Raw genomic sequence first — 23,104 nt, 5'->3', positions numbered from 1 at the left:
CCCGTCCTGCTCCTCCAGATGCGGCCATGGAGGCGCTGGGGCCATGGCACGGAGGCCCGCGCTCCATGGTTGCCCACGGCCGCTTCCAGGCTAGCTCCCCAGCACAGGAGAGCCCCAGCCCCCGGTGCCCACCTTGGCCACGCACTCCCGTGACACAGGCTTACAGTCACCCCCATAGCTGTGCGCTTTGGGCCACCAGGCTGGCCTCACCCCTTCTTCCCTGAACACCGTGGAGGGACCCCGGGCCACCCCTAGGGTCCCGGCTGCTTACAGAGCCCCCGAGCGCTGTCCTGCCGTCATGCCAGATCGCATGGTCGCTGCCCCCCAGCCTGGGCACGGGGCAACCCTCCCCCGGCAGACCCGCACGCTGAGCTGCCAGCCCCCCTGACCCCCCACCGGTCCCCGCCGCTCCAAGCCGCCGTTTGCCAGCTTCGCGTGCCGTGGCTGTGCCCACCTCCATGTCCTCATTCAGACGTCCCACCCACGTGTGCCGTCTCTCTGTGCCCCCAGCTGTGCTTGTGGGGGTCGCCCCCCTGTGCGTTGTCTGGCCTGTCTGCCCGCCCGGGCACCCCTCCATCCTCCTCCCTCCCGTGGCTTCCTCATCCGTCCACCCCCTCCATGCCTCCACGGCTCCTGTCCTGTCTCAGGGACCCTGTGCTGTCTCCCCCCTCCCCATGGGCCTGTGTCAGGGCCTGGCCCAGGCGCATCTGCTCCCACCATGCGGGGCAGCAGGGACATGGGGTCTCCGGGCATCCTGGGGACTGACGCCTTCCTGCAAACCAGGTTCTTGCTTTGTGGACGCAGGGGCCAAGCACTGCAAGGGAAGAGGTTGGGGAGACGCGGGGCAGAGGTGCCCTGTGTCCCTTCTCTGGAGGCGCTGTGGTTCCCCCATAGACCTGTGCCGTGTGAAACCCTGGGGTCCCTCTCACCAGGCAGGGGGCAGCGGCAGCGCGAGGAGCCATGCGGAGCCTTACCGCATCCGTCCCCGCCCGCAGCACTGTTTCGTTACCTGCACCAGCCAAGGCTTCACCCCTGCATCCGACGCCTCTTCCCCTCGCCCACCTTTTCAAATCCCCCCGGGGTCCACCTGCGGCACTTGCCGTGGGCACCTGCCAGTGCCCCGCCCAGACGCAGCCGCCCTGTTCATCCCCAAACCCACACCCTAGCGGACCCCGTGAAGCCGCCCCTCCTGCCAGCCCTCAGGGCCTCCCCCAGCTCCAGGACGCAGCGTTTGGCTGAGATCTAAATCTGTCAGGAAAACTTTGTCCCCAGCCCTTTTGGGGGTCACTTCTGGTTTGGCCCAGCCTTAACCCGGCCCACAATTGCCTTTCCGCACGTCGGCTGTAATTGGAACAGGCAGCCAGCGCTCCGTTGGAGGAACCGGGGCCCGGCTTCCCCTGCGGGCAGCTGCCTGTACACCAAGGACGGGAACAGCCACGGGGGCACCCGGCGGCTAGCGGGCCCAGCCCCTCCCCAGACCCCCTTCACGGGGTGGAAATCCATCCGCCCGTGGGGCTATGCGGCGTCCAAGGGCTCCAACATACCAAGTACCTCTCCCCACTTTGATTTTCTGCCCGTGACCACCCAGCAAACCCTGGTCTCCTGCCAATGAGACGACAGAGCGGTTTGTGTCCAGGTGGCAAAAGCAGGATTGGACTCCGAGCTCCACCTGCACTCCTGCCCCACAGCAGTATTTTCCCCCAAATCTGAGTACCTAACTCACGGCTCTGCATGCCAGAGGCTTGGACCCTGGCCCCGGGGGTTAAAGACCACACAGCCCAGCCCGAATGGCCCTCACACCCTCCCTAGGGAGGAGAGGAGAGCGTGCTGGAGAGTGGCCCGCCCCCTGCCGGGGCAGGGCAGAAGAGGGAGAAGGGACAGATGACCCCACAGTGGCAAGCCCACCGGGCAGCCACATCTGACCTTCAGTTGCTGGTACTCTGTGGTCAGAGGAACCCCGATCTTTTCCACTGGTCTGAGGCCTCCAGGAACACTGTGGCCACTTGGCTACCCTCCCTACCCCCAACCCAGACAAGAGGTGCTTCTCGGCCTCGGGTTACCAAGTTCCCGGGTCAAGTGTGGACCCAGCAGGGCGAGCTGGGAAGCCACATCAGAGACTGCCGGCCCACAAGCTGCCAGCTCTTGCCGGTCCTAGATTTCCTTCTCTATCTTTGAACTCTGTCCCCGTCCGCCCCCGAGCCTGGGCCTCAGGCTCACAGCGTGACAGATGGAGTGTGGAAAGCCAGGCCTCTAACAGCCCCAGACCGTGTGTCTGACGGGACCCAGAGATGCCTGCCAGTGACCTGCTCAGGTCTGGCTTTTTTTTTTTTTTTAATCACAACCCACAGTAAAAACATACATACATATATGTTTAGAAATGCATATGCACTTAACAGGAACAAAATTTCACAAAACAACATATATTTTGGTCCAGGAAATGAACTCAGATGTTTTTTTTTATTCTACTTCTGATGTTTTTTCATTTAAAAAAAAATCTGATCAACACTTGCTAAATTATTTTTTTTTTTTAAAAAAATATTTATTTATTTGACAGAGATCACAAGTAGGCAGAGAGGCAGGCAGAGAGAGGAGGAAGCAGGCTCCCCGCCGAGCAGAGAGCCCGATGCGGGGCTCGATCCCAGGACCCCAGGACCGTGACCTGAGCTGAAGGCAGAGGCTTTAACCCACTGAGCCACCCAGGCGCCCCAATTGCTAAATTATTTTCAATGCCCAAGAAAGAGTCAGGACCTACAGCTCAAAAGCCAACTGTCCTGTGCCCACTCTCCACACCTCCCAAGGCACGCCTCCCACCCGCGTGCCAGCCGCGCCCACGTTCCCTGAGCGGGTTTCCCTCTAAGTAACACATTTACCCCAAAATCAATGTGAATAAGAAAGAAACGACATCTGGGTTGTAAATGGAAAATCACCTACTGGCCGTGATACAAAGTTACCGCCAGAAATAGATACAATATTGCTGAGCTCTGGCGGGATCTGGTGTTTGCCCACACTCACCCTGAGACCTGCTGCTACTTGTTTAAAAAAGAAAGAAGTGGGAGAGGAAGTGGCTGGTGTCGGAAAGCGAACCACCCCAGAGAAAAGTCGGGTGTTTCTTACCGCAGGAATCAATGTGATGTGATAGTGTCCAGGCATCCCCTAAACTCAACTTCTGAGCTCCTAAAACTGCCTTCCCGACCCGCTCCACGGTGTGAGGGAAGCCCCGGGACCCAGAGACCCGGCCGGCCGGGCTTCCACAACCAGCAGGCTCGGGGGGTGCTGGATTTCTGTTCTTGCCCGCCCCCTGCCGCCGTTCTCCCTGCGGGCCCTGATTCTGGGGGAACTAGAGCGACGGGTGTCACGTGGCCTCGAGGAGACCAAGGTCAGAGGGTCTAGGGAGGGGTCAGTTGTCCCTGCAGGTACGTGCAGAGAGTCCCCGGCATCTGTGTGCTGAGCTGAGAGGAGCCGCGGGACACAGTGAGGGTCCCCTGAGGGCATTCCCTGGGGCTCTGCCAGAAGGTGGGGACCCCCGGACCCATCCCAAAATCAGCCCCTTTCCCAGCCCTACCCGGGGGCACTACCAGAGGGCCGCACCCAAAGCCATGGATCAGAGCCGTGTGGTCCATCACCCAAAATGTCCCCCCAAAATCACCTGTCATGGACACTGTCCCCCAATCCCCTGCCCAGAAGCCACCTGCAGGAAGGTGACCTCAGAGCACCAGGATTTCTTGCTCGGGTGCCCCAGGGCGTGGGGGGGGGCAGGACATCCTGTGGGGCTGGATGTGGAGGCAGAGAAGTCTCAAGGAGCAGGACGCTGGGGGCTGGGTCCATGGCTGGCGGAATGGGGTGACAGCTGCAGGGCTCTCGGGGACAGGACCCTGGAACAGGATTCGTTGGAGAGTTTCACCGGAGAGATGGGGAGGGGGCTCTTCCAGGACAGGGCAGAGAGGTAGGGGAGGCCGTTCTGGCTCAGGGAGGGAGGGGACCATTGCTGGAGAGGCTCCAGGCCCTGCTGGGACTGTGTCACCCATCACCTCGGAGGACCGAGCCTCGCAGCCAGCTGACCTTATAGGCCCGAGAGTTCCTAGGATTCTTGGTGAAGAGAAACCACTTTGCCTTGTGTTTCTAAATGAAAAACTTCTGTTTAATGACATTCGCTTTGAAGTTGTGACCCTCCCTGTGTCCCTTACCTGGGGATGTACCTCACCGACCTGGCCTTCATTGAAGAGGGGACGCCCAATTACACGGAGGACGGCCTGGTCAACTTCTCCAAGATGAGAATGGTGAGTTTCCCAGGGCAGCCCGGGGGCCTTTGAGTCCAGGACCACCGGGCCTGCTCCATCGGGCATGAGTTCCCCCAAGAGCCAGGGCTCCCCCAGAGGCACAGGCCGCAACTGGCAGGCCCTCGGATGAGGCCGACAGGCTGAGGGGTAGGCGCCCGTGGCAGGGTACATCCCACAAGCCAGAGGAGCAGCCCGAGGCTCAGGGGGTGGGGGGGCGGCGGTCAGCGACCCAGCACAGTCACCTCATGGGGAAGGGCAGAGGAGCTGGGTCTAGAGCCGCATCTGTCCGAGCCAAGCCCCGTGTCTGATCTGTGCTCCTTTCACTGTCCGTATGGCCGTGGCTTCGTGGGTCCCAACAAGTCCCGAACACAGCCCCGTGGGGACAGGTTCCTGGGTCCGAGGAGAGCACCTGCTTCACTGGGGCTTCCCCAAGGCGGCGTGGCTGGGGGTCAGGAGCCCGACCTCAGGCTTGGCTGTTGGTGCCCCTTCTGTTCTGCGAAGCAGAGGGCTTGGCGGGGCGGGGAGCACGGAGACAGCAAACGGCCTTCAAGTGCCCTCCTGCCCACAGATATCTCACATTATCCGAGAGATTCGCCAGTTTCAACAAACCGCTTACAAAATAGAGCACCAGGTGAAGGTAAGCGCCCCGCCCGGGCCTTCGGCGCTCACACAGGGGCTCCATCTGGACCACCCTCCTTCCTCCCTTGTCGCTCGGGGCTCCCCTGGGCTTCAGGCCGCGGGTGCAGCCCGGGGCTGATTCCGGCCTCCCCAGCCCCGTTGATGTCCCCATCCAATCCCCCCCACGCCGCAGGCAAGGGAGGCGGCGTTTACAACATCTTTGTGAAAAGGAATAGGTCCCCTAGTTACACCGCTCGCGGTTGGGAAGGACGGGCATTGAAAAGTCCCCCGCGGGGGCAACGGGATCCCCCTCTCTGGGCAAAAGTGCGCAGAGCTGAGCTTTCTCCCTGTGATGTCGCAGCCTAGCGTACCTCGCTGCTCCGAGTCCTCCCTCCCTTCCACGACAGTGTATCTGTGAGAGCGTTTGTCTGACAGTCTATGCAGCTTTCCGCCGTGACGGGCGTGTAGGTTGGTCCTGTCCTTTGTCCGGAACTGCCAGGCCGGGAGGGAGCACACGCAGGTCCCAGCAGGATGGTGCTGCCCCTGCGGGCAAGACTGGCTCCAGGGGGCGGGGAGGACCTGCCAGGGGGTAGCTGCAGCAGGCGGACCTGACCCACGTGAGCTCGGGCTCCTGGAAGGATCCAGAACCTGGTCCTAAGGACCGTGGGAAGCCAGGAAACGAGCTTACAGAACTCGTCGAATTTGCACGTTGGTCTCACTGCACTCACTTCGCTGAACCGTGTGCCCCATTTTACAGATAAAGTCACTGAGACCTGCAGACCCAGACTCTGGCTTCTGATCCTAATACCTCTTCTCTGCCCAGAGATGTGTGCCCTCTCACCCACAGCTGCTCAACCTGCTAGCTCACGGTCCCCGGTGTCCAGCCCCAGCCTGACCCCCGCGTACCCCAGAAAGTCAGGCCACACTTCCCTTTGCGGCAGACTTGCCCTCTGAGAATCTGTTTATGGGAGAAGTCAGGGGTTACCGATGGGCTCCCTTTCCCCTGGGTCTGCGCCCATTCTGCCATTGCACACGTACGTCTTGAACACGTGCCACGTGCCAGGCTCTGGAACGGGCCTGGGGCTCCTTCTCTCAAAGCTCCACCTCCAGTCCCGATGTGTAACACACAGACATGTCACCGCCTAACAGACTTCTGTCCCTGATCGCTGCATGGGGGTGCTGTTTGCCCCTGTCCCCCTCCCGGATGCAGAACTGTGCAGGGAGCACGACCTTGAGCATGCTGGTGATGGAGAGCGCTAGCCGATCCGCGTGCACGTGCCCAGGGGGCTGGAGGGTCCAGATTTCTGTAGGTTTATCCAGAAAGGGGTGTTCGTGGGAGGCTGGTGTGGGCCGACCCAGACTGTGATATCTGGAGTCCACTTCCTGGAGATGCCGGCAAGAGCCGTGAGTCACAGTCGTCACTGTATCTGCGACCAGGGGCCCGTGTCAGCCGCTCCCATCCCCACAGTTGAACGGGGTCCAGGAGCCAAGCTGTTCGCGGCGGAGACCAGAGTTCACTCAAGCAGTCACCCGGAGATTCCCAAACACAGCGTAAGACGTGTGATGGGGTCTTCTTTCCGCCTGGGGTTTCTGAGCGAAAACAACAGAACTTTGGTTCCAAATGGCTGACAGAGGAACGAGCCTTGGAAAGACGCTTGGTGAAGCTGGGGTTGCCGGGGGAGGTCTGGGCTCTGGTCGCTCGGGCAGCTCTGACTGTAGGAGCCGCTGATACGGGGAGGGAGGAGGGAAGATCCAGCCCGGCCAGGCGGGGGGCCTCCGATCGTGCACAACGAGGCTTTGCCCCAGATTGAGTGCAAGGCCAGCCGGGGCAGCCCGGCCCTCACACAGCGCGTTTCCACTGTCCTCTCTTGGGGTGAACGCGGCTTGGTGCCCTGTCAACCTAGTGTTCAGACCTGTCTTTGCAGCATGTGAACCCCCAGACCCCCACCATTAGATTCTACACTTGACATGGCTGATTTTTTTTTCAAAATTGGGGCGTCCAAAACCGGGGCACCTGGGTGGCTCCGTTGGTAAAGCGTCTGCCTCAGCTGAGGTCATGATCCCAGGGTCCTGGGTTCAAGCCCCACGTCGGGCTCCCCACTTTGCAGGGAGTCTGCTTCTCCCTCTCCCTCCCCAGTTCATGCTTTCCTCTCTCAAATAAGTCAATGAAATCTTAAAAAAAATTAAAAAGCCCCAAACATGACATCTAGTGTTCCGTCAGAGCAATGGCAGTCAAGGGTCATGCTGACCGCTGTGACTTAGCACCACCGTCAGGACGCTGTCAACCGACACCACCGAGACTGCGGTGTAAGGCCTGTGCGCCGGCCGGCCGCTCCTTGGAGGGCCTGCTTCCCGGCCGCCTCTCCTTCCGTGTCCTCCTCCCCTCAGGTGACCCAGTACCTGCTGGACCGGTCCTTCGTGATGGACGAGGACAGCCTGTACGAGTCGTCCCTGCGCATGGAGCCGAAGCTGCCCACCTGAGGCCACGGCTGCGCCACGGACACGCACTGCAGGCCACGGCCGCGCCACGGACACGTGCTGTGTGCCGCTGTACATAGTCGCCTGGTTCCTGGACTTTCCTCTTTAGTATGTGCTTCTCCAAGAACACCAGCCCGTTCTCGTTCGTAGATTCCCGTAGACCGGAATAGGCGTCTCGGCTCCGTCTCCGACATCGGTCCTCCCCGCGTCCCGCAGCGCCTGGCTCCTTCCAGCGACGGAGTCCGAGTCTTCCCGGCCCCTCGGTCTCTCGGAAGGGGGCACAGACCCCGTGCGGACGCGAGCCTGGGCACCGTCCTGCTCCCGGCCCGCCTGGGCCGCTGCATCCCCCGCCCCGGGCATCCTCCCAGCATGTTCCCTGTCGTTGTTCTAACAGGGGGGTGGGGGGAGGCGGGAGGGGACCGCACCCTGAAGTCCAGTCACTCACAGATCTTCCCGCTGACCGTGATGCCAATTTCCAAAGCAGCTTTTTCAGCCAAAATCCCAGGGGCCCGAGCTCCCCCGTCTCCCAGTCACCCGGCCGGAGGGGCGTCCTCGGCACCGAGAACCACGCCCCGCAACACCAGCGCCGCCACCTCGTGCCGGCCGCGCTCCTCGCTCTAGGACTCACAGCAGGTAGCATGAGTAGCCGTGTCCGTGAACCCGGCCGAGGCCCCGTCACGCCGCCGGGGACACGGAGTCACCGCACAAGGTCACGCCAGCCTGCGCAGACCACGGCCCAGCCTCCGCGGCAAGCCGGGGACACAGAACACGTCACTCCTCCTCTCTTGGCTGCCTAACGGTCTCTACAAGCTGACGTCGAGATGCCCTGAGTCCGTCTGCTTTGTGAAACTCGTACACCGTAGAGCTAGGGGGCCGAAAACCGAGTGTTCTCCGAGCGCCCACCGTGGTCCTGCGCGCCCTCCGCGGGAGCACGGTGCTGTCGTGCTCACTCCGTGAACGCCACCCCCGACCTTCTGCGCCGCGCGGCGGAGAGAACGCAGGCTCCCCTGAGCGGCAGGCGGGCTCACGACGGCAGACGGTTTTGCTGTAAGCAATACCTGGTGGTGTGAGAATTCTATTTCAAGTCCTACAGTATTTCAACTTACGGCTTGTTTGGAAAAAAAAAAAAGATATTTCCATTTTTGTAAAAATATATGTTTCCTGATTACCTCTTGCTAATAAATCTCTTCTATCTCAGGGTGAACAGTGTGTTTTGATGGGTTTCATTCGTTCACTCAAGGGGTATCGGAGGAGCCCCTGCTCCTTACCAGACCCCTGGTGGGGACCGGAGATCCGGAGGGACAAGGACACGGACCCTGCCCTTAGGGACTCGTGGTCTGATGAGGGAGACCGTTTCGGTGATCTGCTGCCCCTGGGACAAATCACCCCAACGGGTTAACGGCTTGGGACAGTTTCTGTGAGGTTTCCGAGTCCTGGGGGTTGAGGACGGGGCTCTCCTGAGGTCACGGCCACAGCAGCTTGGGTTACCGGACTGGGCAGGGCATCCAGGAGTTGACCTTGGCTGGGGGCTGAGCTGGGGACCAACACCCTCACCCGGCCTGTCCCTGCGGCCTTGGCTCTCCGGGGCGGTCACTGGGTCCCAAGAGCACCCTTCCGAGAGACTCGGGCAGAAGCTGCAAGGCTGCTTACAAGCCGGCCTCAAACTTCCCACAACATCCCAGGGACCCGGCATGTCACCAAGGCCGGCTGGGTCACGGGGAAGGGGACCGAGCTCTCCTCCTAACGGGAACAGGAGCAAAGGGTCGGCAGCATCCTCGGTCCTTGGAGACAGACGACTTCAGCGCCTGCCAGATGGGGCCGGGAGGGCCTTGGGGACCCCGAGGAGGAGAGGGCACGTGGTGGGGGGCTGGAGAAGGCCGCACAGGGTTACGAGGAGGTGGGGTAAGCGGGGTGACTTGCCAGGCAGGGCTGGTGGGAGGGCGCCCCAGGCCAAGATTCGCAAAAGCGCAGAAGCATGAGAGAGTGTGCTTGCTCCGGAACGGCAAGCGTGAGCGTGCGACACAGGGGTGGAGGTGAGATGAGGACATCAGGCCACAGGAAGCCCTAGGGGTGAGAATTCCCAGAGGAGAGGACAGCTCCAGGCTGGGGCCAGCGGAGCCCATGGGGTGAGGCCATGGCCCAGCCACCACCCGAAGAAGGGTGAGCCGGAATGGGCCGAGGAAGAGGGGTCTGAGCCCCACACCTGCACCCCAGGAGAGCAGCTGGGAGCACCCCTCACTGTCTCCCATGGGGGCTGGGCCAGCATGCTGCCCTCCGTTACAGGCACGAAGCCCAGAGTAAGGCAAGACCCACTTGCGGACCCTCCCAGGGCTGCCTTCCCTGGGGCCCGCGGCCCGCGCTCTTCATCCCACTTCTGCAGGGACCGAGGAGGACGGCTCCACGGGGACCGGGCTGGCTGTGGCTGCCCGCTGCACCACTCACCTTCTGGTGAGCCCAGGCAAGTCCCTCCACCTCTCCGAGCCTCAGAGTCTTTCTCTGAAGAACGGGGTGAGAATACTTCGTCCTAGAACAGGATGAACGAGCTCCCACGGGGAAAGCGCTTAGCGCGGGATGAACCGCTAACGGGGGGAGAGCAAGCGCATCCCGGGGTCCACAGGAGGACGGGTGGGAAGCGAGCCTCCAAGCTGGCAGCCATTACTCATTCTGGCGTCCGAGGCCGCACTGGGCTCCACGGGCCTTGTCCACAGGGCGTCCCTGAGGTCCAGGCCGTCGCCTTCCTCTGTGTCCTACGAAGGAAGGCAAAAGCACAGCTGGGTGTCCTCAGCCCCCGGGCTTCAGACGGGCACCACCTCGCCCTTCTTCCCGCCGAGAGCAGACCCTGAGACGGCGGCTGCTCCGGACCGGGGCTCGGAGTGGGTCCGTCCTGCGGGGAAGGCGGCTTGCTGCAGGAGTGCTGCCCCCAGGGGGTGTCACCGTGGGTCCCGGGCCTGGGTAGAGAGGGGGCAGCAGCTCTACACGGCATGGCGCGCTGCTCCCCAGTTTCCCGGAACGCCCCATGCGCAGCCAGACTGCCCAGGTTCAAGTCCCCCCGGCCCCTCACCAGCCGCAGGACTTGGGCAGGTTATGGAGCGCTCGGTGCCTCGGTTTCCCCTTCTGTAAGACGGGTCAATGCTACTGTCTGCCTTGCAGCGTTGCCGGGAAGACTCGGTGAGATGATGAGCACAAGGCAAGCGCTTGCCCCACAGTCCCTGGCCGCCGACCCTTCCTGAAACAGTCACGGAACGCTCAGACTCCGCCAACTCGGGGAGGAGCCATGCAGCGGGGTCCACAGTGCACCAGGTGCACGTTCTGCTGGGCGAGGGCAGTGGGCAAGTCCTGGAAACGCCCGGGACACGGTGGTAAGCGCCATGAGGACGGTTAGGCAGGGGGTGGCAAGGAGGCCAAGATGCCAGACCTGACCCGGAGGACACGAGGGGTGGCGTTGGGGTCCCGGCCGCCGCTTAGGTCACCACTGCCATGAAAGCAGGCGCTGGGGACCAGAGTCGGGCACTGGGCAGAGCTCAGAGCTGTTTCGGGGCAGGACTAAAGAGCGGCCGGCGGAGCACACCCCCAGCAGATGTCAGATAAGGGGCTGCTGAAAGCTCTGCAGGAAATGTCACACTCGCTTTTAAAACGTCAAAAGCAACGTAAGCATCTGTGCTTGACAGCTCATGGGCATCCGCAGTGCAGACCGGCTCAGTGTCACTGACCCCTCCAGCGGCCCGGACGCCCGAGGGCCGGAAGCGGCAGCCTGAAGAGGCGGGCAGTCGTCACAGGACACCACGGTGCCACCCAGACCCACGCACCCTCCAAGCACTCATTAGAGCTCCACGGGCACATACCTGGGGAGCAGCCTCCCACCCATCCCCGACCCCCTGGAGCTCCTGACCCCACTGGGACAGGACGCCCACAGCCGGTAACCCGCAGGTCTCCAGCGACAGCCGAGCCCTCCTGCTTTGGACCCTGCGGCTGACCACCTGGAAGCCGGCACCCTGGGGGTCACCCACGGCCACCTGGAACTCAACAGGACCAAACCGACCTCAGCAGCTTCCCGCCCCACCCCAGCCTCCTCAGCACCCCACCCGGTTGCACAAGCCGGAAACCCAGAGGTCACCCCTGACTCCCACTTGCACAGGGTTACAGTCCCGTCCTTGTTAATCTCCTAATTACCTTCTAGGCGGGGGCAGCTCATCCCCTCCCCTGCCAGCCCCCAGGGCCAGCGTTCTCCAACCACGGGACCCCCACGCTCTTCAAAACTGCTGAGAACTCCCGGGTGCCTCAGGGGCTCGGTCCGTGAAGCATCTGCTTTCGGCTCAGGTCCTAACCTCAGGGTCCTGAGATCGAGTCCTGCATCAGGCTCTCTGCTCAGCGGGGAGCCTTCTTCCCCCTCTCTCTCTGCTTGCCTCTCTGCCTACTTGTGACCTCTGTCTGTCAAATAAAGGAATAAAAAAAACTAAAAAGAAATTAAAAATGAATAAATAAATAAAAACTCCTTTGAGAATTTCCCCCCAAAACCCGTGTAAGTGGTTTCTATCAGGCGCTATAATTGTAGTTACTGATCAGTGCATTCAAGACTAAAACTTCAGGGAACATGATTTGTTCAGTCCGTTTAAAAATACCAACAGCACAGCAATCCCACGCCTGGGTGTGTGCGCAGAGAGCAGGAAGCAGTTTCCCGAAGATAAACCACACCCGCGTTCCCAGCAGCCGGCAGGAGTCGGCGGCGCGTGTCTGTCGGTGATGCACACACGCGTGCTCTATGCACAAGGCAGCCTCGAAAGGCAAGTGTGGCCGGGGCACTGGGGTGGGCTCCCAGACGGACCCGGTCGGCCACGCACCGCTGACAGCATCCAAGGCGGGGGACAGCGGGGGTGAGACAGGACAGCGTTCATTTCAGGGAGCCAGGCCTGGGAAGCCGCGGACCAGTGCCTCAAAGACCATCCCCCAAGTGCGGAAAACAGCTCCAGGTTTACAAGAGCAGAACGTGGGCAGGTGGGCGGTGAAGGTCAGGTCCGTCACTGTCTCGGGGTCGGTCACGGGGTCTCACGGGCACAGGGCCGTCCTGGCCACTCAAGGGGTGGTTTCTGTTCCTACCACAGGACGCTCTGGTCTTTTGCGAAGCCAGAAAGAGGAACAAACCGGCAAATGCAGACCGAGCTCAGAAGGGAGGCGGCTGAGGTCCTCGCTCAGAAGGACCCCGGACACCTGCTGTGACATGGATGCCCGTGAGATGAGCCGGTCACAGAAGGGCAGGTGCTGTGGGACGCCTCTCACGAGCACCGGGGTCCCAGGCTCCCAGAGACAGAGACTCCATGGTGGGGACCGGGGCTGGGGGCTGGAGGGCTGTGGGGGGCGGACAGAGCCTCACCTTCCCAGGTGAGGAGAGTCCAGGGGCCGGGGACGGTGGCACTTGGTCTGCATGTGTTTCCCACCGCTGGGCTCCCGGGGGTCAGGACGGTAAGGTCGGTGTCGTGTGTGTTTTACCGCAATCTGCAGGATTCCACTAAATAACAAGAAACCGTGATGGACTCACACGTGAAAGCAGAAACAACGCACCCAAAAGGCCGTCACTCACCGGAAGGACTTGACCCATGTCATCCCTGCCCAAGAACGTCACCTTCTGTTTTCACCCTGAAACAGCAGAAATGTGCTTGCCCATAGTTACGGGGACATCAAGTCCCACCCAAAGTCTCGGTGTCTGTCCGCAGGGTCACTGTGCCCCAGGGCTCGGGGGACGGTCTGCTCTCGCCCCGGCAGCTGCCCGCACCCTCTTCCCTCCGCCCCATGCTGCCCCGTGTTCACGGTGCGGCTCAGACACACGGACCAGGTGCCTCCCTCGGCTCCCCTCGCAGAGGAGTTCGGCTAAGTGGGCTCGGGCCGCTGGGCTAAGCCAGACAATCTCCCTAAACCAAGACCCTTAGCCGAACCCCATCTACAAAGAACCTCTTCCCGACAAAGACTATGTGCTCTCACTCATATGTGGAGTTTAAGACACGAGACACACGACCATACGGCAGGGGGAAGAGGAGAGAGGGAGGCAAACCGAGAGACAGTGAACTGTAAAGGACAGTGGAGGGACGATGGAGGGAGACGGTGGGGGATGGTCTAGGTGGGGGATGGGGATCCAGTAGGGCATCTGCTGTGACGGGCCCTGGGCCTGGTGGGCAGGTGATGAACCACTGAGTTCCGCTCCAGAAACCAATACTGCACGGTACATCCACCAAGGGAGATGGAAACCAAACTTCATCTATTTATTTATTTTTAAAGATTTGCATGTGGTCATTTGAGAGAGAGAGAGAGCATGAGCAGGGGAGGGGGAGAGACAGGTTCTCTGCTGAGCGGGGAGCCCAACCCGGGGCTCGATCCCCGGATCCCCGGGATCGCGACCTGAGCCGAATGCAGACGCTTGCTCCGCGGAGCCCCCCAGGCGTCCTAAATAAAGACTTAAAGACAAACAAATACAAAGGAACTTTCCGGGCACGGTGATACTGACAGGCTCTAGGGACTGACATCTTTTGGGGACCCTCATCCCGCCCCCCACGATTTCTGCCTCTAACTTCTGTAACAATAAAGTGGCTTTGACGGGACGGTCCTCTTAGTAAATGGAGACACGATTCCACGGAATCATATTTTATGAGCTCCAGGCCGAGCAAAGTTCTGAATTACGTTGTTTAAGGTAGATGGTTCCTTTGTGCTCAGTGGTTCGCATCACCGAGCGTGTCCGTCTTGCTAACTCAGAGGCGTCATAATAGCCTAAATCACACGATTCCACCACGCGTAACTCGGAATTTAAGCTGCGACATTACTGAGACACGAGTCTGACCTTCGCGTCCCCCGTCACTGTTTCTTTCAGATGACGGGACACTCGGGAAGATTTAACAGAATCTTACACTTTCAACCAGCGAAACATACCACAAGCGACAGACAGAGCCGGTTCTGACCCCCGCTTTGCCACTGGCCAGCTGCGTCACCGTGGGGGACAGATTCAGGGTCTCTAGGACCCACAGCCCACGCCCCCCTCCCCGGAGTTCTTGAGAGGGGCAGGGTGAGCGTGGACCAGCGCGGAGCGGGCGCCTGTGGGCGGGCAGTGGGTTTTGGATCTGACGACTCCACAAGCCCACACATACGACATGTACACACAGTCCGACATGAAGCTCCGATCTGAGGGGTGTGACCCCTGCTTCCTTCTGTCCCCCACTCTGCGCCCTGAAAATCGCCCCAGCTGAGTCCTGGGGTTTGAGGCCTGAGCCTCCTCGGGGTCAGGGAAGAGGCACGAGCCGGACTGTGGTGGAAACCTTGGCAGAGAGGGTGCCCTCCGTCGGGCACCTGCTGGTCAGCAGAGCTCTGTGCCATGTTCAGGGCGTGCAGGCTGGCCGGGGGCGGGGGATGGTGCTGTCGTCGAACCGCGCCGGGGACAGACTGCGCGCGGACGACCAGGCTTCCCTCAAGGGGAACAGACCATCTGTGGGGTGAGGGTCTGGGGACACGGCTTCCTCACCACTCTCTCCCATGGGCTCACCATCTAGTCCCTAGACAAGCACGTCAACGGTGAACAGGCTGCAAGTTCCAGACCAGCAGGACGGGGGGGCGTCTGTGGGGTAAACACTCCGCCGGTCCCTTGTCCAGAGAAACGGGTGCCAGTCCTAAACCACACGTCCGTCCTGCCACTGACTCCTGGCCCTCCCTCCTGCCACAGGGGACATGTGCCCCACACAGGAGTCCGCATAAACCCTAAATCTTCACATTCACTCAGTTGACTTCTGTGTTTCAACATACGTAAACACCCTGTGTTTTAATGAAAAATTACTGGGTTTGGAAGAATAATTCAGTGAGAGGGAAAACAGCATCCCTTTACGTTTTTGCAATTCTCTTCCATGTCTGGCTGAAACAGAAACATTGCTTTCCCATCTCTGCCTCTGCATTCAATCTGCCGCACGCGATGTGGACGCCGGGGACCCCACAGTGCACCCGTGAGACGTCAGAGTGGGGAAGGCACACGGTATGTTAGTTCCCGACGTGGGAACAGAGGCAGAAGGAAAATGATGAAATCTGCTGCCTACCTACAGCCCATCCACAAGTCCTTGAAGCCGGCAGAGTGACATTCCTCTAGGGACTCAGCCTCCTCGATGTTGACACTTTGCTGAGGGCCAAAGGCAATCCTCCTCCCACTCCCGGGATCCCGTCAGTCTACTTGAACATAGAAGATTCCTTTGGAAACTTCCTTTATGTCTACCCCTCCCCGATACGTGTTGGCAATCATCCCCCAAGCATATGACCCCCGATACACATCTGAAGGGTCTCATGACTTTTGGGGTTTTTTTGTTTTGTTTTATTTCTTTTTTAAGATTGTATTTATTTATTTGACAGAGATCACAAGTGGGCAGAGAGGCAGGCGGGTGAGGGGACGGGAAGCAGGCTCCCTGCTGAGCAGAGAGCCGGATGCAGGGCTCGATCCCAAGACCCTGAGATCATGACCCGAGCCGAAGGCAGAAGCTTTAACCCACTGAGCCCCCCAGGTGCCCCACGACTGGGTTTTTACTGAATAGTAATATATGACTTTTCCCAACAGCAGTTAGCTCCTCAAGGTCCTGGAACCTTGCTTCCAAAATCCCTTAGAGACCTACGCTCTCTCTAACCCCTTCCCAACTTGAAAGTAGGCAACAGGCCAGTCCTTTCTGCCCCCGGGGCCTGCCCCGGGCTTTAATAAAACCACCTTTTTGCACCAAAGACATCTCAAGAATTCTTTCTCGGCCTGGGCTTGGAACCCTGGCGTTCTTTCCTCCAGCATCACTATGAAGACCATTTCTGCTCCCATCACCCAGTTGCCGGTACTTCCCTGTCCTCCCCACTGACCTGGGAACTGCGCGCAGGTGAACGCATTCATCGCCGTGGCCGGCGCTGGCGCAGTGGGGCGGCTGGAGGAGCGAACCGGCCGTCTGCCGCTCAGAATGGGGCCCCCGGGCCAGCAGCTTCGGCGCTGCCGGGCACTTGGTCACAAACGCAGGATCCCGGGCCATCCCCCAGGCCTCCCGGCTCAGAATCCGCATTTTAACAACACCCCCGGGATGTGTGTGTCCCCCAGCTGATCTGTCGCAGAGCACTGGACCAGAGAGTAACACCGAAGCCTCGCCGAGCAAATGTCGTTCCCGCCCCGGCTACGACCTCATCACACCTGACCCCGGGACCGCACGGCCGGCTGGTATCAGTCACGGTTGCCCTGTGCAGGGTTGCCTGGGGCCAGGGCAGGCGGACGACTCTCCACGCCCTCATCCCTAGAACCTGTGACTATAGCTTGATGCAAAAGCGATTTTGCCATCAAAATTCAGGTTATGGCTCTAAATTAGGAAGATCAGCCTTGATTATCATGGGCCCAGTCTAACCCCACATACGCTTGAAAGTGGAGGCCTTTCTCCAGCGGGGGGCAGAGAGACCGCGCAGATGAGGACTCCCCGCTTCCGTTGGCCGGAAGACAGGGACGGGGGGACAGGGACGCAGGTGGCCTTGTGCTGTGAGACCCCAGCCCACGGCCAGCGAGGAACCAGAGCCCTCCGCCCCACAGCTGCAGGAACTGAACTCTGCCCAAGTCGGCATGAGTGTGGGAAAGGTTCTCCCCCGAATCTGTACATAAAAGGCCGGGCCCTTACGGTGCCTGGTGGGTCAGTCGGTTGAGCATCTGCCTGAGGCTCAAGTCATGATCTCAGGGTCCTGGGATCGAGCCCCGAGTCAGGAACAGGGGTCCTGCTTCTCCCTCTCCCTCTGCCCCCGCTCGCAGTCTCTCTCCCTCTCTCAAAATGAGTGAAACTGTAAATGCGTGAGTGAATGAATGAACACACGCCTGCCTGCCCAGGCCCGCAGACCCCCTGGTTCTGGCTGTCTGAGACCCGAACAGACTCCCGAGGAGTCCGCGTCCCCCCTGAGCACTGACCTCCAGAATGTGAGCCGATACACTGCCGTTGTTTTGTAAGACCCTAAGGTGGTGATCGTCTGTGCCGGCAGCAACAGAAAGTGACCTGCTCCGTGAGTCCCAGTGCGCCCGCTGCCATCATCAGCTTCGCACGGGGAAGGGGCCGAGGGTGTCACAGGGCGCGTGGCAGCCCCAGGTCGCAGCGGGCTCTGGTGTCAGGGCTGCGGCCCCCGTGCTCCCCCACGCCTGGCCCCCACCGGCGCTGTTACCTCTGCTGGGAAAACCATCCCACCCACCCCACCCTTTAGCAATGTCCCTCCGGGAAGTCTTTCCTAATTTTCTCCGGCCCACGGGTCCATCTGTCCCATCTCTGGCCGACCTCTGGCTCATGCCACAGAGCTGCGTCACCTCCCTCCCACGAGACCCCACGGGCAGGACGCCAGGCGTCCTTCTGCGGCTCCCAGCACAGCTGGCCCCCAGCACTGCCCCTGCGGCAAGTCTGCTTCCAGGCGGGGCTGTGGGTCAGGGACCGAAGAGGAAACGGATAAAGTGGGCTGCGCCCACATCACCCAGTCTGCGCCCGAGGACGTCACGGAGAACGCCGCAGGACAACCTACAGGAAGGGCGGAAATTCTCAGGAATCTCCTACCTGGTAAGGGTGTAGGATCCAGAACGTGGCAAGCACGCCTACAGCTCAACAGAGGACAACAGGTCAATTCTAAAAACGGGCAGAGGGCCTGCATAGACGTTTCTCCGGAGAAGATGGACAGCGGCCAACAAGCACGTGAGGACACGTTTGACAACATTAGTCACGAAGGAAATGCAAACATCACAGACACAACGAGACCGCACTTCCCACCCACGGAGATGGTCCAGAAAATCCCGGGGCCCCGCAAGAGAAAGGGGGTCCCGCACCCTCTGCCAGGCACTGAGACGGGACCCAGCCTCCAGGGAGCAGACACTCAGGGAGTTAACACGGGGTTCCCATGGGACCCGGCATGCCCCAGCCAGAGGTCTCCCCCCGGACGTTCACAGCAGCTGCATCCATAACAACCAGAAGGCGGAAACAGCTCGAGTGCCCACCAGCAGAGCAATGAGCACACAAAATGTGGTCTACCCGTACTGCGGACTGTGACTCAGCCTTAAACAAGAATTGGGGCGCCTGGCGGGCTCAGCGGGTAGAGTGTGGGACTCTGGGTTTCTGCTCAGGTCAGGATCTCAGGGTGGTGAGGTCGAGGCCCACATCAGGCTCCCGGCTCAGCGGGGAGCCTGCTTCTCCTTCCCCCCCCTGCCCCCCACCCCGCCCCACTTGCTTGCGCGCGCTCTCTCTCTCTCTCTCTCTCTCTCAGAAGAGTCAAACTAAACACAGGGATACCTGCTACGATTTGGATGAACTTCAAAAATATGAAACGAAGAAGCCAGACACAAAATGTCCCCTGGTATACGATTCCCTTTATGTAAAGTGTCCAGAACAGGCAAATCCCCAGAGATGGAGAGCAGCTCAGTGGCCACGGCGGAGGCACGAGCATGTCCCTTCACGAGGACTAGGACATTCTGAAGCCAGACGGAGCCGGGGTTGTGCAACGCCGTGAACAGGCCAAGTGCCCCTGAACGACACACCTCAAATGCTTCGTTTCATTTTATTTGAATTTCGGCTCAAAACAATGAGAGCGAGACAGGGCACCTGGCTGGCTGGGTCGGGAGAGCAGCTGGCTCTCAGGGTCATGAGCTCAAGCCCCACGCTGGGCGTGCAGCCTGTTAACAAAGAGCGAGAGAACGGAGCGCCCGAGTCGGTCGGGAAGCCCTCCAGCTGCGGTCCGAGCGCTTCAGGCCGGTTAGCGGCGGCCGCTGAGGGGACGTGGAGCCGGGCTCGTGGGCTCCGTGGACGGAGGCCGGAAGATGCAGTAACGAGAGGGAGGGGGTCTAGTCAGAGACCTTCTCGGGGGAAGCGTCTCCAACAGGGCCTTCCGGGGGAGGGGATGCAGGGGTCTGGCTGAGACGGGGGCCGGGTGTCAGGGGAGGACGGGTCGGCGGGATGGCTGGAGGGGCCCCGGGAGGGCCGGGCAGGTGCCGGAGCAGCGGGGGCAGGGGTCACCCGGACGCAGCAAGCACGGCCGCCGTCCCGCCCCCCGCGGGTCCCATCCCCCGGGCAGCCCCTCGTGAGCCCGCGTGCGCCTGCCAGCGTGTTTCCTGTGTCCTCGTGGCCCACACTCAGGCCAAGTGACTCCTGAGAAGCGGGCAAGGCCGTCTCTCGCCGCCAGGAAGGGAGGGCGGGAATGTTCTGCTCGCACGGCCAGGGGCCAGGCCGACCCGCGGGTCCTTCTCTGGGTCTGTGGCCTCCGCCGGCCCCACCTGCCGCTTCCTCTCCCTCGGTCCGCTGAGCCTCAGGCCCGACCACAAACCCATACGCGCACTCTCGTTCCTCTTCTGCGGACTGCAAGCCCCCCGGGGGGTGCGCCCAGCACCTGCAGCCTCCCTCATCCGGGACCTTTGCCCTTCCAGCGTCACCTTTAATGCCCCAGCCTGTCACCATCGGACTAGGGATAACGAGGTCAGCCCTAGCTGCTGCCGCTGCATTTACGCTGTGCTTGCTGTATGCCCTGAGCTCGGGCTCCAGCACCCGGCACTTTTACCGCAGACGGTAAGACACAGGAAACCTGACTTTCAAAATCTTTAGCCACCAGTATAGCCTGGGCACTGACCCCTCAAACCAACAGCCTCGGGAACAAGCTGCCTGAAAATCAAGCAGCTCTGCAAGACGCTCTCCAGAACAGTAAGGGAGAAAGCAGAACCGCGTGTGGTGCAGATTAGTAATTCGGGGTCCTGGAACAGAACACTTCTGTAGAGGAGGAAGCACAGCACAGGAACACAGAGTGGGGGCTGGGGGTTGTGCCTGACAAGGAGCTCACCTGTGGACTGATGAGGTGTGCAGTGGTGGAGACATTGCAAGCAGAACAGGGATGTATCATAGGAGGTCTTAAGCGATAGGCAAAGGAGTGTACACAGTGAGAATCTGTGGACAAGAGACCGAAGGAGCCTCTGTAGGAGACACGGCTGGAGGCAGACATGCTCCGGGCTCCAGCAGCCGAGCCCCTGCCTCCCCCAGATGCGAGAGGAAAGCCAACCGAGCAGAGGTAAGCTCTCACTCCACGTAAGTGTGGGAGCTTGTAGAAAAGTCCAGAAATTGCTGCTCCCTCCCAGGACAGGACTAAGGTGAACAAAGTGAGACATACCCCTCAGGTGCAAAATGGAAGGGAGTGCCAAAAAAACAGAGTCGTCAAGATAAATTATACTTTAGTGCAATATTTTTAAAAATAAAAAATTAATGCAAAAAATCTATGATGAATGAAGTATCACTAATAACTAAAACGACAGGATCTAACCCTTCCTTCCACAGTGTAACCCACTGCCTTCACGCCTATCCTGGCCTTGATGAAATGCGGCTTCCGGAGTTTTCTGCAAGCCTACACACTTCTCCTGGCTGTGGCTGCGGCATCTCGGGGGCATACCCAAGGGTGTGCGCTGATGTCTCAGCACACAGTGACTTCTCTTATAGTCTGAGGACATTTCCTGGACCCACAGCACAGGAAATAAGCAAGAGGACTAAGCAGAGTGTCTCCTGATGGAGAATGCAATAAGTAAGAGGTCTGAGTTCCTGGTGAACCCTCCTGATGTGGATTTACACTCCTCCTATGTTCCTTACCTTTCCCACTCAGCAGGCCTTTGGGTCACTCACCTGTATATCTACCCATCCATCCACCAACCATCCATCCACCGTCCATCCATCCATCCATCCATCCACCCATCTATCCATCATTCATCCATCATCCATCCATCCATCTAGCCATCCACCATCCATCCATCATCCATCCACCATCCATCCATCCACCATCCACCATCCACCATCCATCCACCATCCATCTATCCATCCACCATCCACCATCCACCATCCACCATCCACCATCCATCCACCATCCATCTATCCATCCACCATTCATCCATCCATCATCCATCCACCATCCACCATCCATCATCCACCAACCATCCATCCATCCAACCACCCCTTCCTTCCATCCATCCAGGCATCCATGCATCCTTCCACCCAGCCAGCCAGCAATGGCCCCTTCTATGCACTCAACCATCACACATGCACCCCTACAGTCATCCACCCCCCCCCCCCACGCAGCCAACCAGCCCTCTGTCTCTCCTGCACAAAATCAGCACGTGGCCATGGGGGAAGCTCCAGCACCTGCCAGCGCACCTACTGAACTCCACGCCTCACCTTCTTTATCTGGGAAGCGGGTGCACGTACACTCCGACGAACGTCACGTGGTTCTTATGGGCAGGGGACAACATGACCCGTGTCAGTGGCAGCTGTGAGATCATGTTGTTAACACAGTTTCTACTCTTACAAGATGCCAGAGGTGGGGCATCTGATCTGGCGAGGCCCCCGCGTATCTTCTAAGAGGTTGACTCTGACAGGTGATCTGGAAAACCAGTTAAACCTGTAGCTAACAGCTGGGGCTGAGCAGCAGATTAGCTAAGGGATGAACGGAGGTGGGGGCCGCAGGCAGCAGTCCCACGAACAGGAGGTGGGAGGCTTGAGGCGGCAGGCGGTCACCCCAGAATCGGGAAGCTGTGGTTTGGGTGGGCGCCTGGCCCCTGCTGGCACCTGTGGGGAGTGCAGACCTGGATGGTCAGGAAAGCAGGCCTGGGGTTCTCTGTCGCCCACCTGCCCCCGCGGGGCCCGATGCCTACCTCTGAGGAGTAGGACTCTGCATTCAGTCAGCCAGTTTGAACCCCAGCTCCGTCCTTTAGTTGTGTGGCCTCAGGCAAGTTGCCTACGTGCCTCAGTCATTTCATCTGTAGAATGGGGGTGCATACTGAGCCTTAAGAAAAGTCTGCTCACCTAGAGCAGTTGGCTCTGGGTCTGACACGTCCGCGAAGGCAGTAATGACTCCTGAGTGGGGAGGGTACAAGCTGCTCCCCTTGTCTCAGCCTCCCAGCCCCAGAAGTGCAAACACGTCACAGCCTCCTCACCGGCCACCAGCTCACCTGGGCATGTCAGCCGGGGCGTTGATTGGTGTTGCCCTGCTGCGTAGCAGTTACCTCAGCATGAGGGGCTTAACACACAGGAGTACACGACCTCACAGCTCGGACGGCCAGAAGTCCTCGAGGCTTTGGCGGGTTCCTCCACGCCTGCCCCTCTCGGCCAGGTTCGCGATGTCAGCCACGCTGTCCTCCCTCGGGGGGTTGTGGGAACCAGTCGGCCCCCCCAGCCGACTCGGGTTGGTGGCGAAGGTGCTGGCAGGTGGGACTGAGGTCCCTGCTTCCCCGCGAGCCCCGGGCTGGGGCCGTTCTGTGTCCGGAGGGCTGCCCACGCGTCTTGGCCCTTGACCCCTTCAAAGCCAGCGATGGTGGGCAAAGCCCTTCTCGGGATTCAGGCTCCTGGCCCTCTTCTGGCCCATCTCGCTGACTCTCCCACCTTCCTCTTTGGCTTTGAAGGACCCCCGTGACGGAACTGGAGGTTGCGACCACCCAGGACCACCAGTTAGAACCAGCTGACTCAAAACCTTAATTTCCCCTGCAGAGTCCCTTCCCGGCAGTGCCCGGACCATGCCGGACTGGATAGCCCAGGACAGACCTTCCTGCTTCCGCCCACCAGCCCAGTCCAGCAGGGCTGTGTCTCCAGCGCCAGTCTTCAGCCTCACCTCTGCGGGAGCACAGAGCACCAGAACTACAGAGAAGCCCTCACACGCGTGGTGCCCAGCGGGAGGCCGACATGCAGACAAACACCATGAAAATGGGTGCAGGCGGCCAAGGCACA

At 60.2% G+C, this 23,104-nt stretch overlaps 1 protein-coding gene across 3 annotated transcripts in view; it reads left to right on the top strand.

Annotated features, from left to right (window-relative positions):
* RASGRF1 (Ras protein specific guanine nucleotide releasing factor 1) overlaps positions 1–8,577 on the top strand; it is a 90,583-nt gene extending 82,006 nt beyond the window's left edge. For 2 of the 3 annotated variants that reach the window (XM_046009571.1, XM_046009569.1), the window contains 3 exons: positions 4,160–4,277; positions 4,846–4,914; positions 7,284–8,577. In XM_046009571.1, the coding sequence (XP_045865527.1) occupies positions 4,160–4,277; positions 4,846–4,914; positions 7,284–7,376 (280 nt within the window). In that variant the 3' untranslated portion in view covers positions 7,377–8,577. Of the gene's footprint in view, positions 1–4,159; positions 4,278–4,845; positions 4,915–5,652; positions 6,912–7,283 lie in introns of those variants that run through there. The other variant, XM_046009570.1, reaches the window with a different exon arrangement.
* The last annotated feature ends 14,527 nt before the right edge of the window (positions 8,578–23,104 follow it).

The sequence above is a fragment of the Meles meles genome, chromosome 6, assembly GCF_922984935.1.
Source record: "Meles meles chromosome 6, mMelMel3.1 paternal haplotype, whole genome shotgun sequence".
Lineage (NCBI taxonomy): Eukaryota > Metazoa > Chordata > Mammalia > Carnivora > Mustelidae > Meles > Meles meles.
Note: the sequence above shows the minus strand (reverse complement) of the source record. Positions and strands in the feature narration are given on the sequence as shown.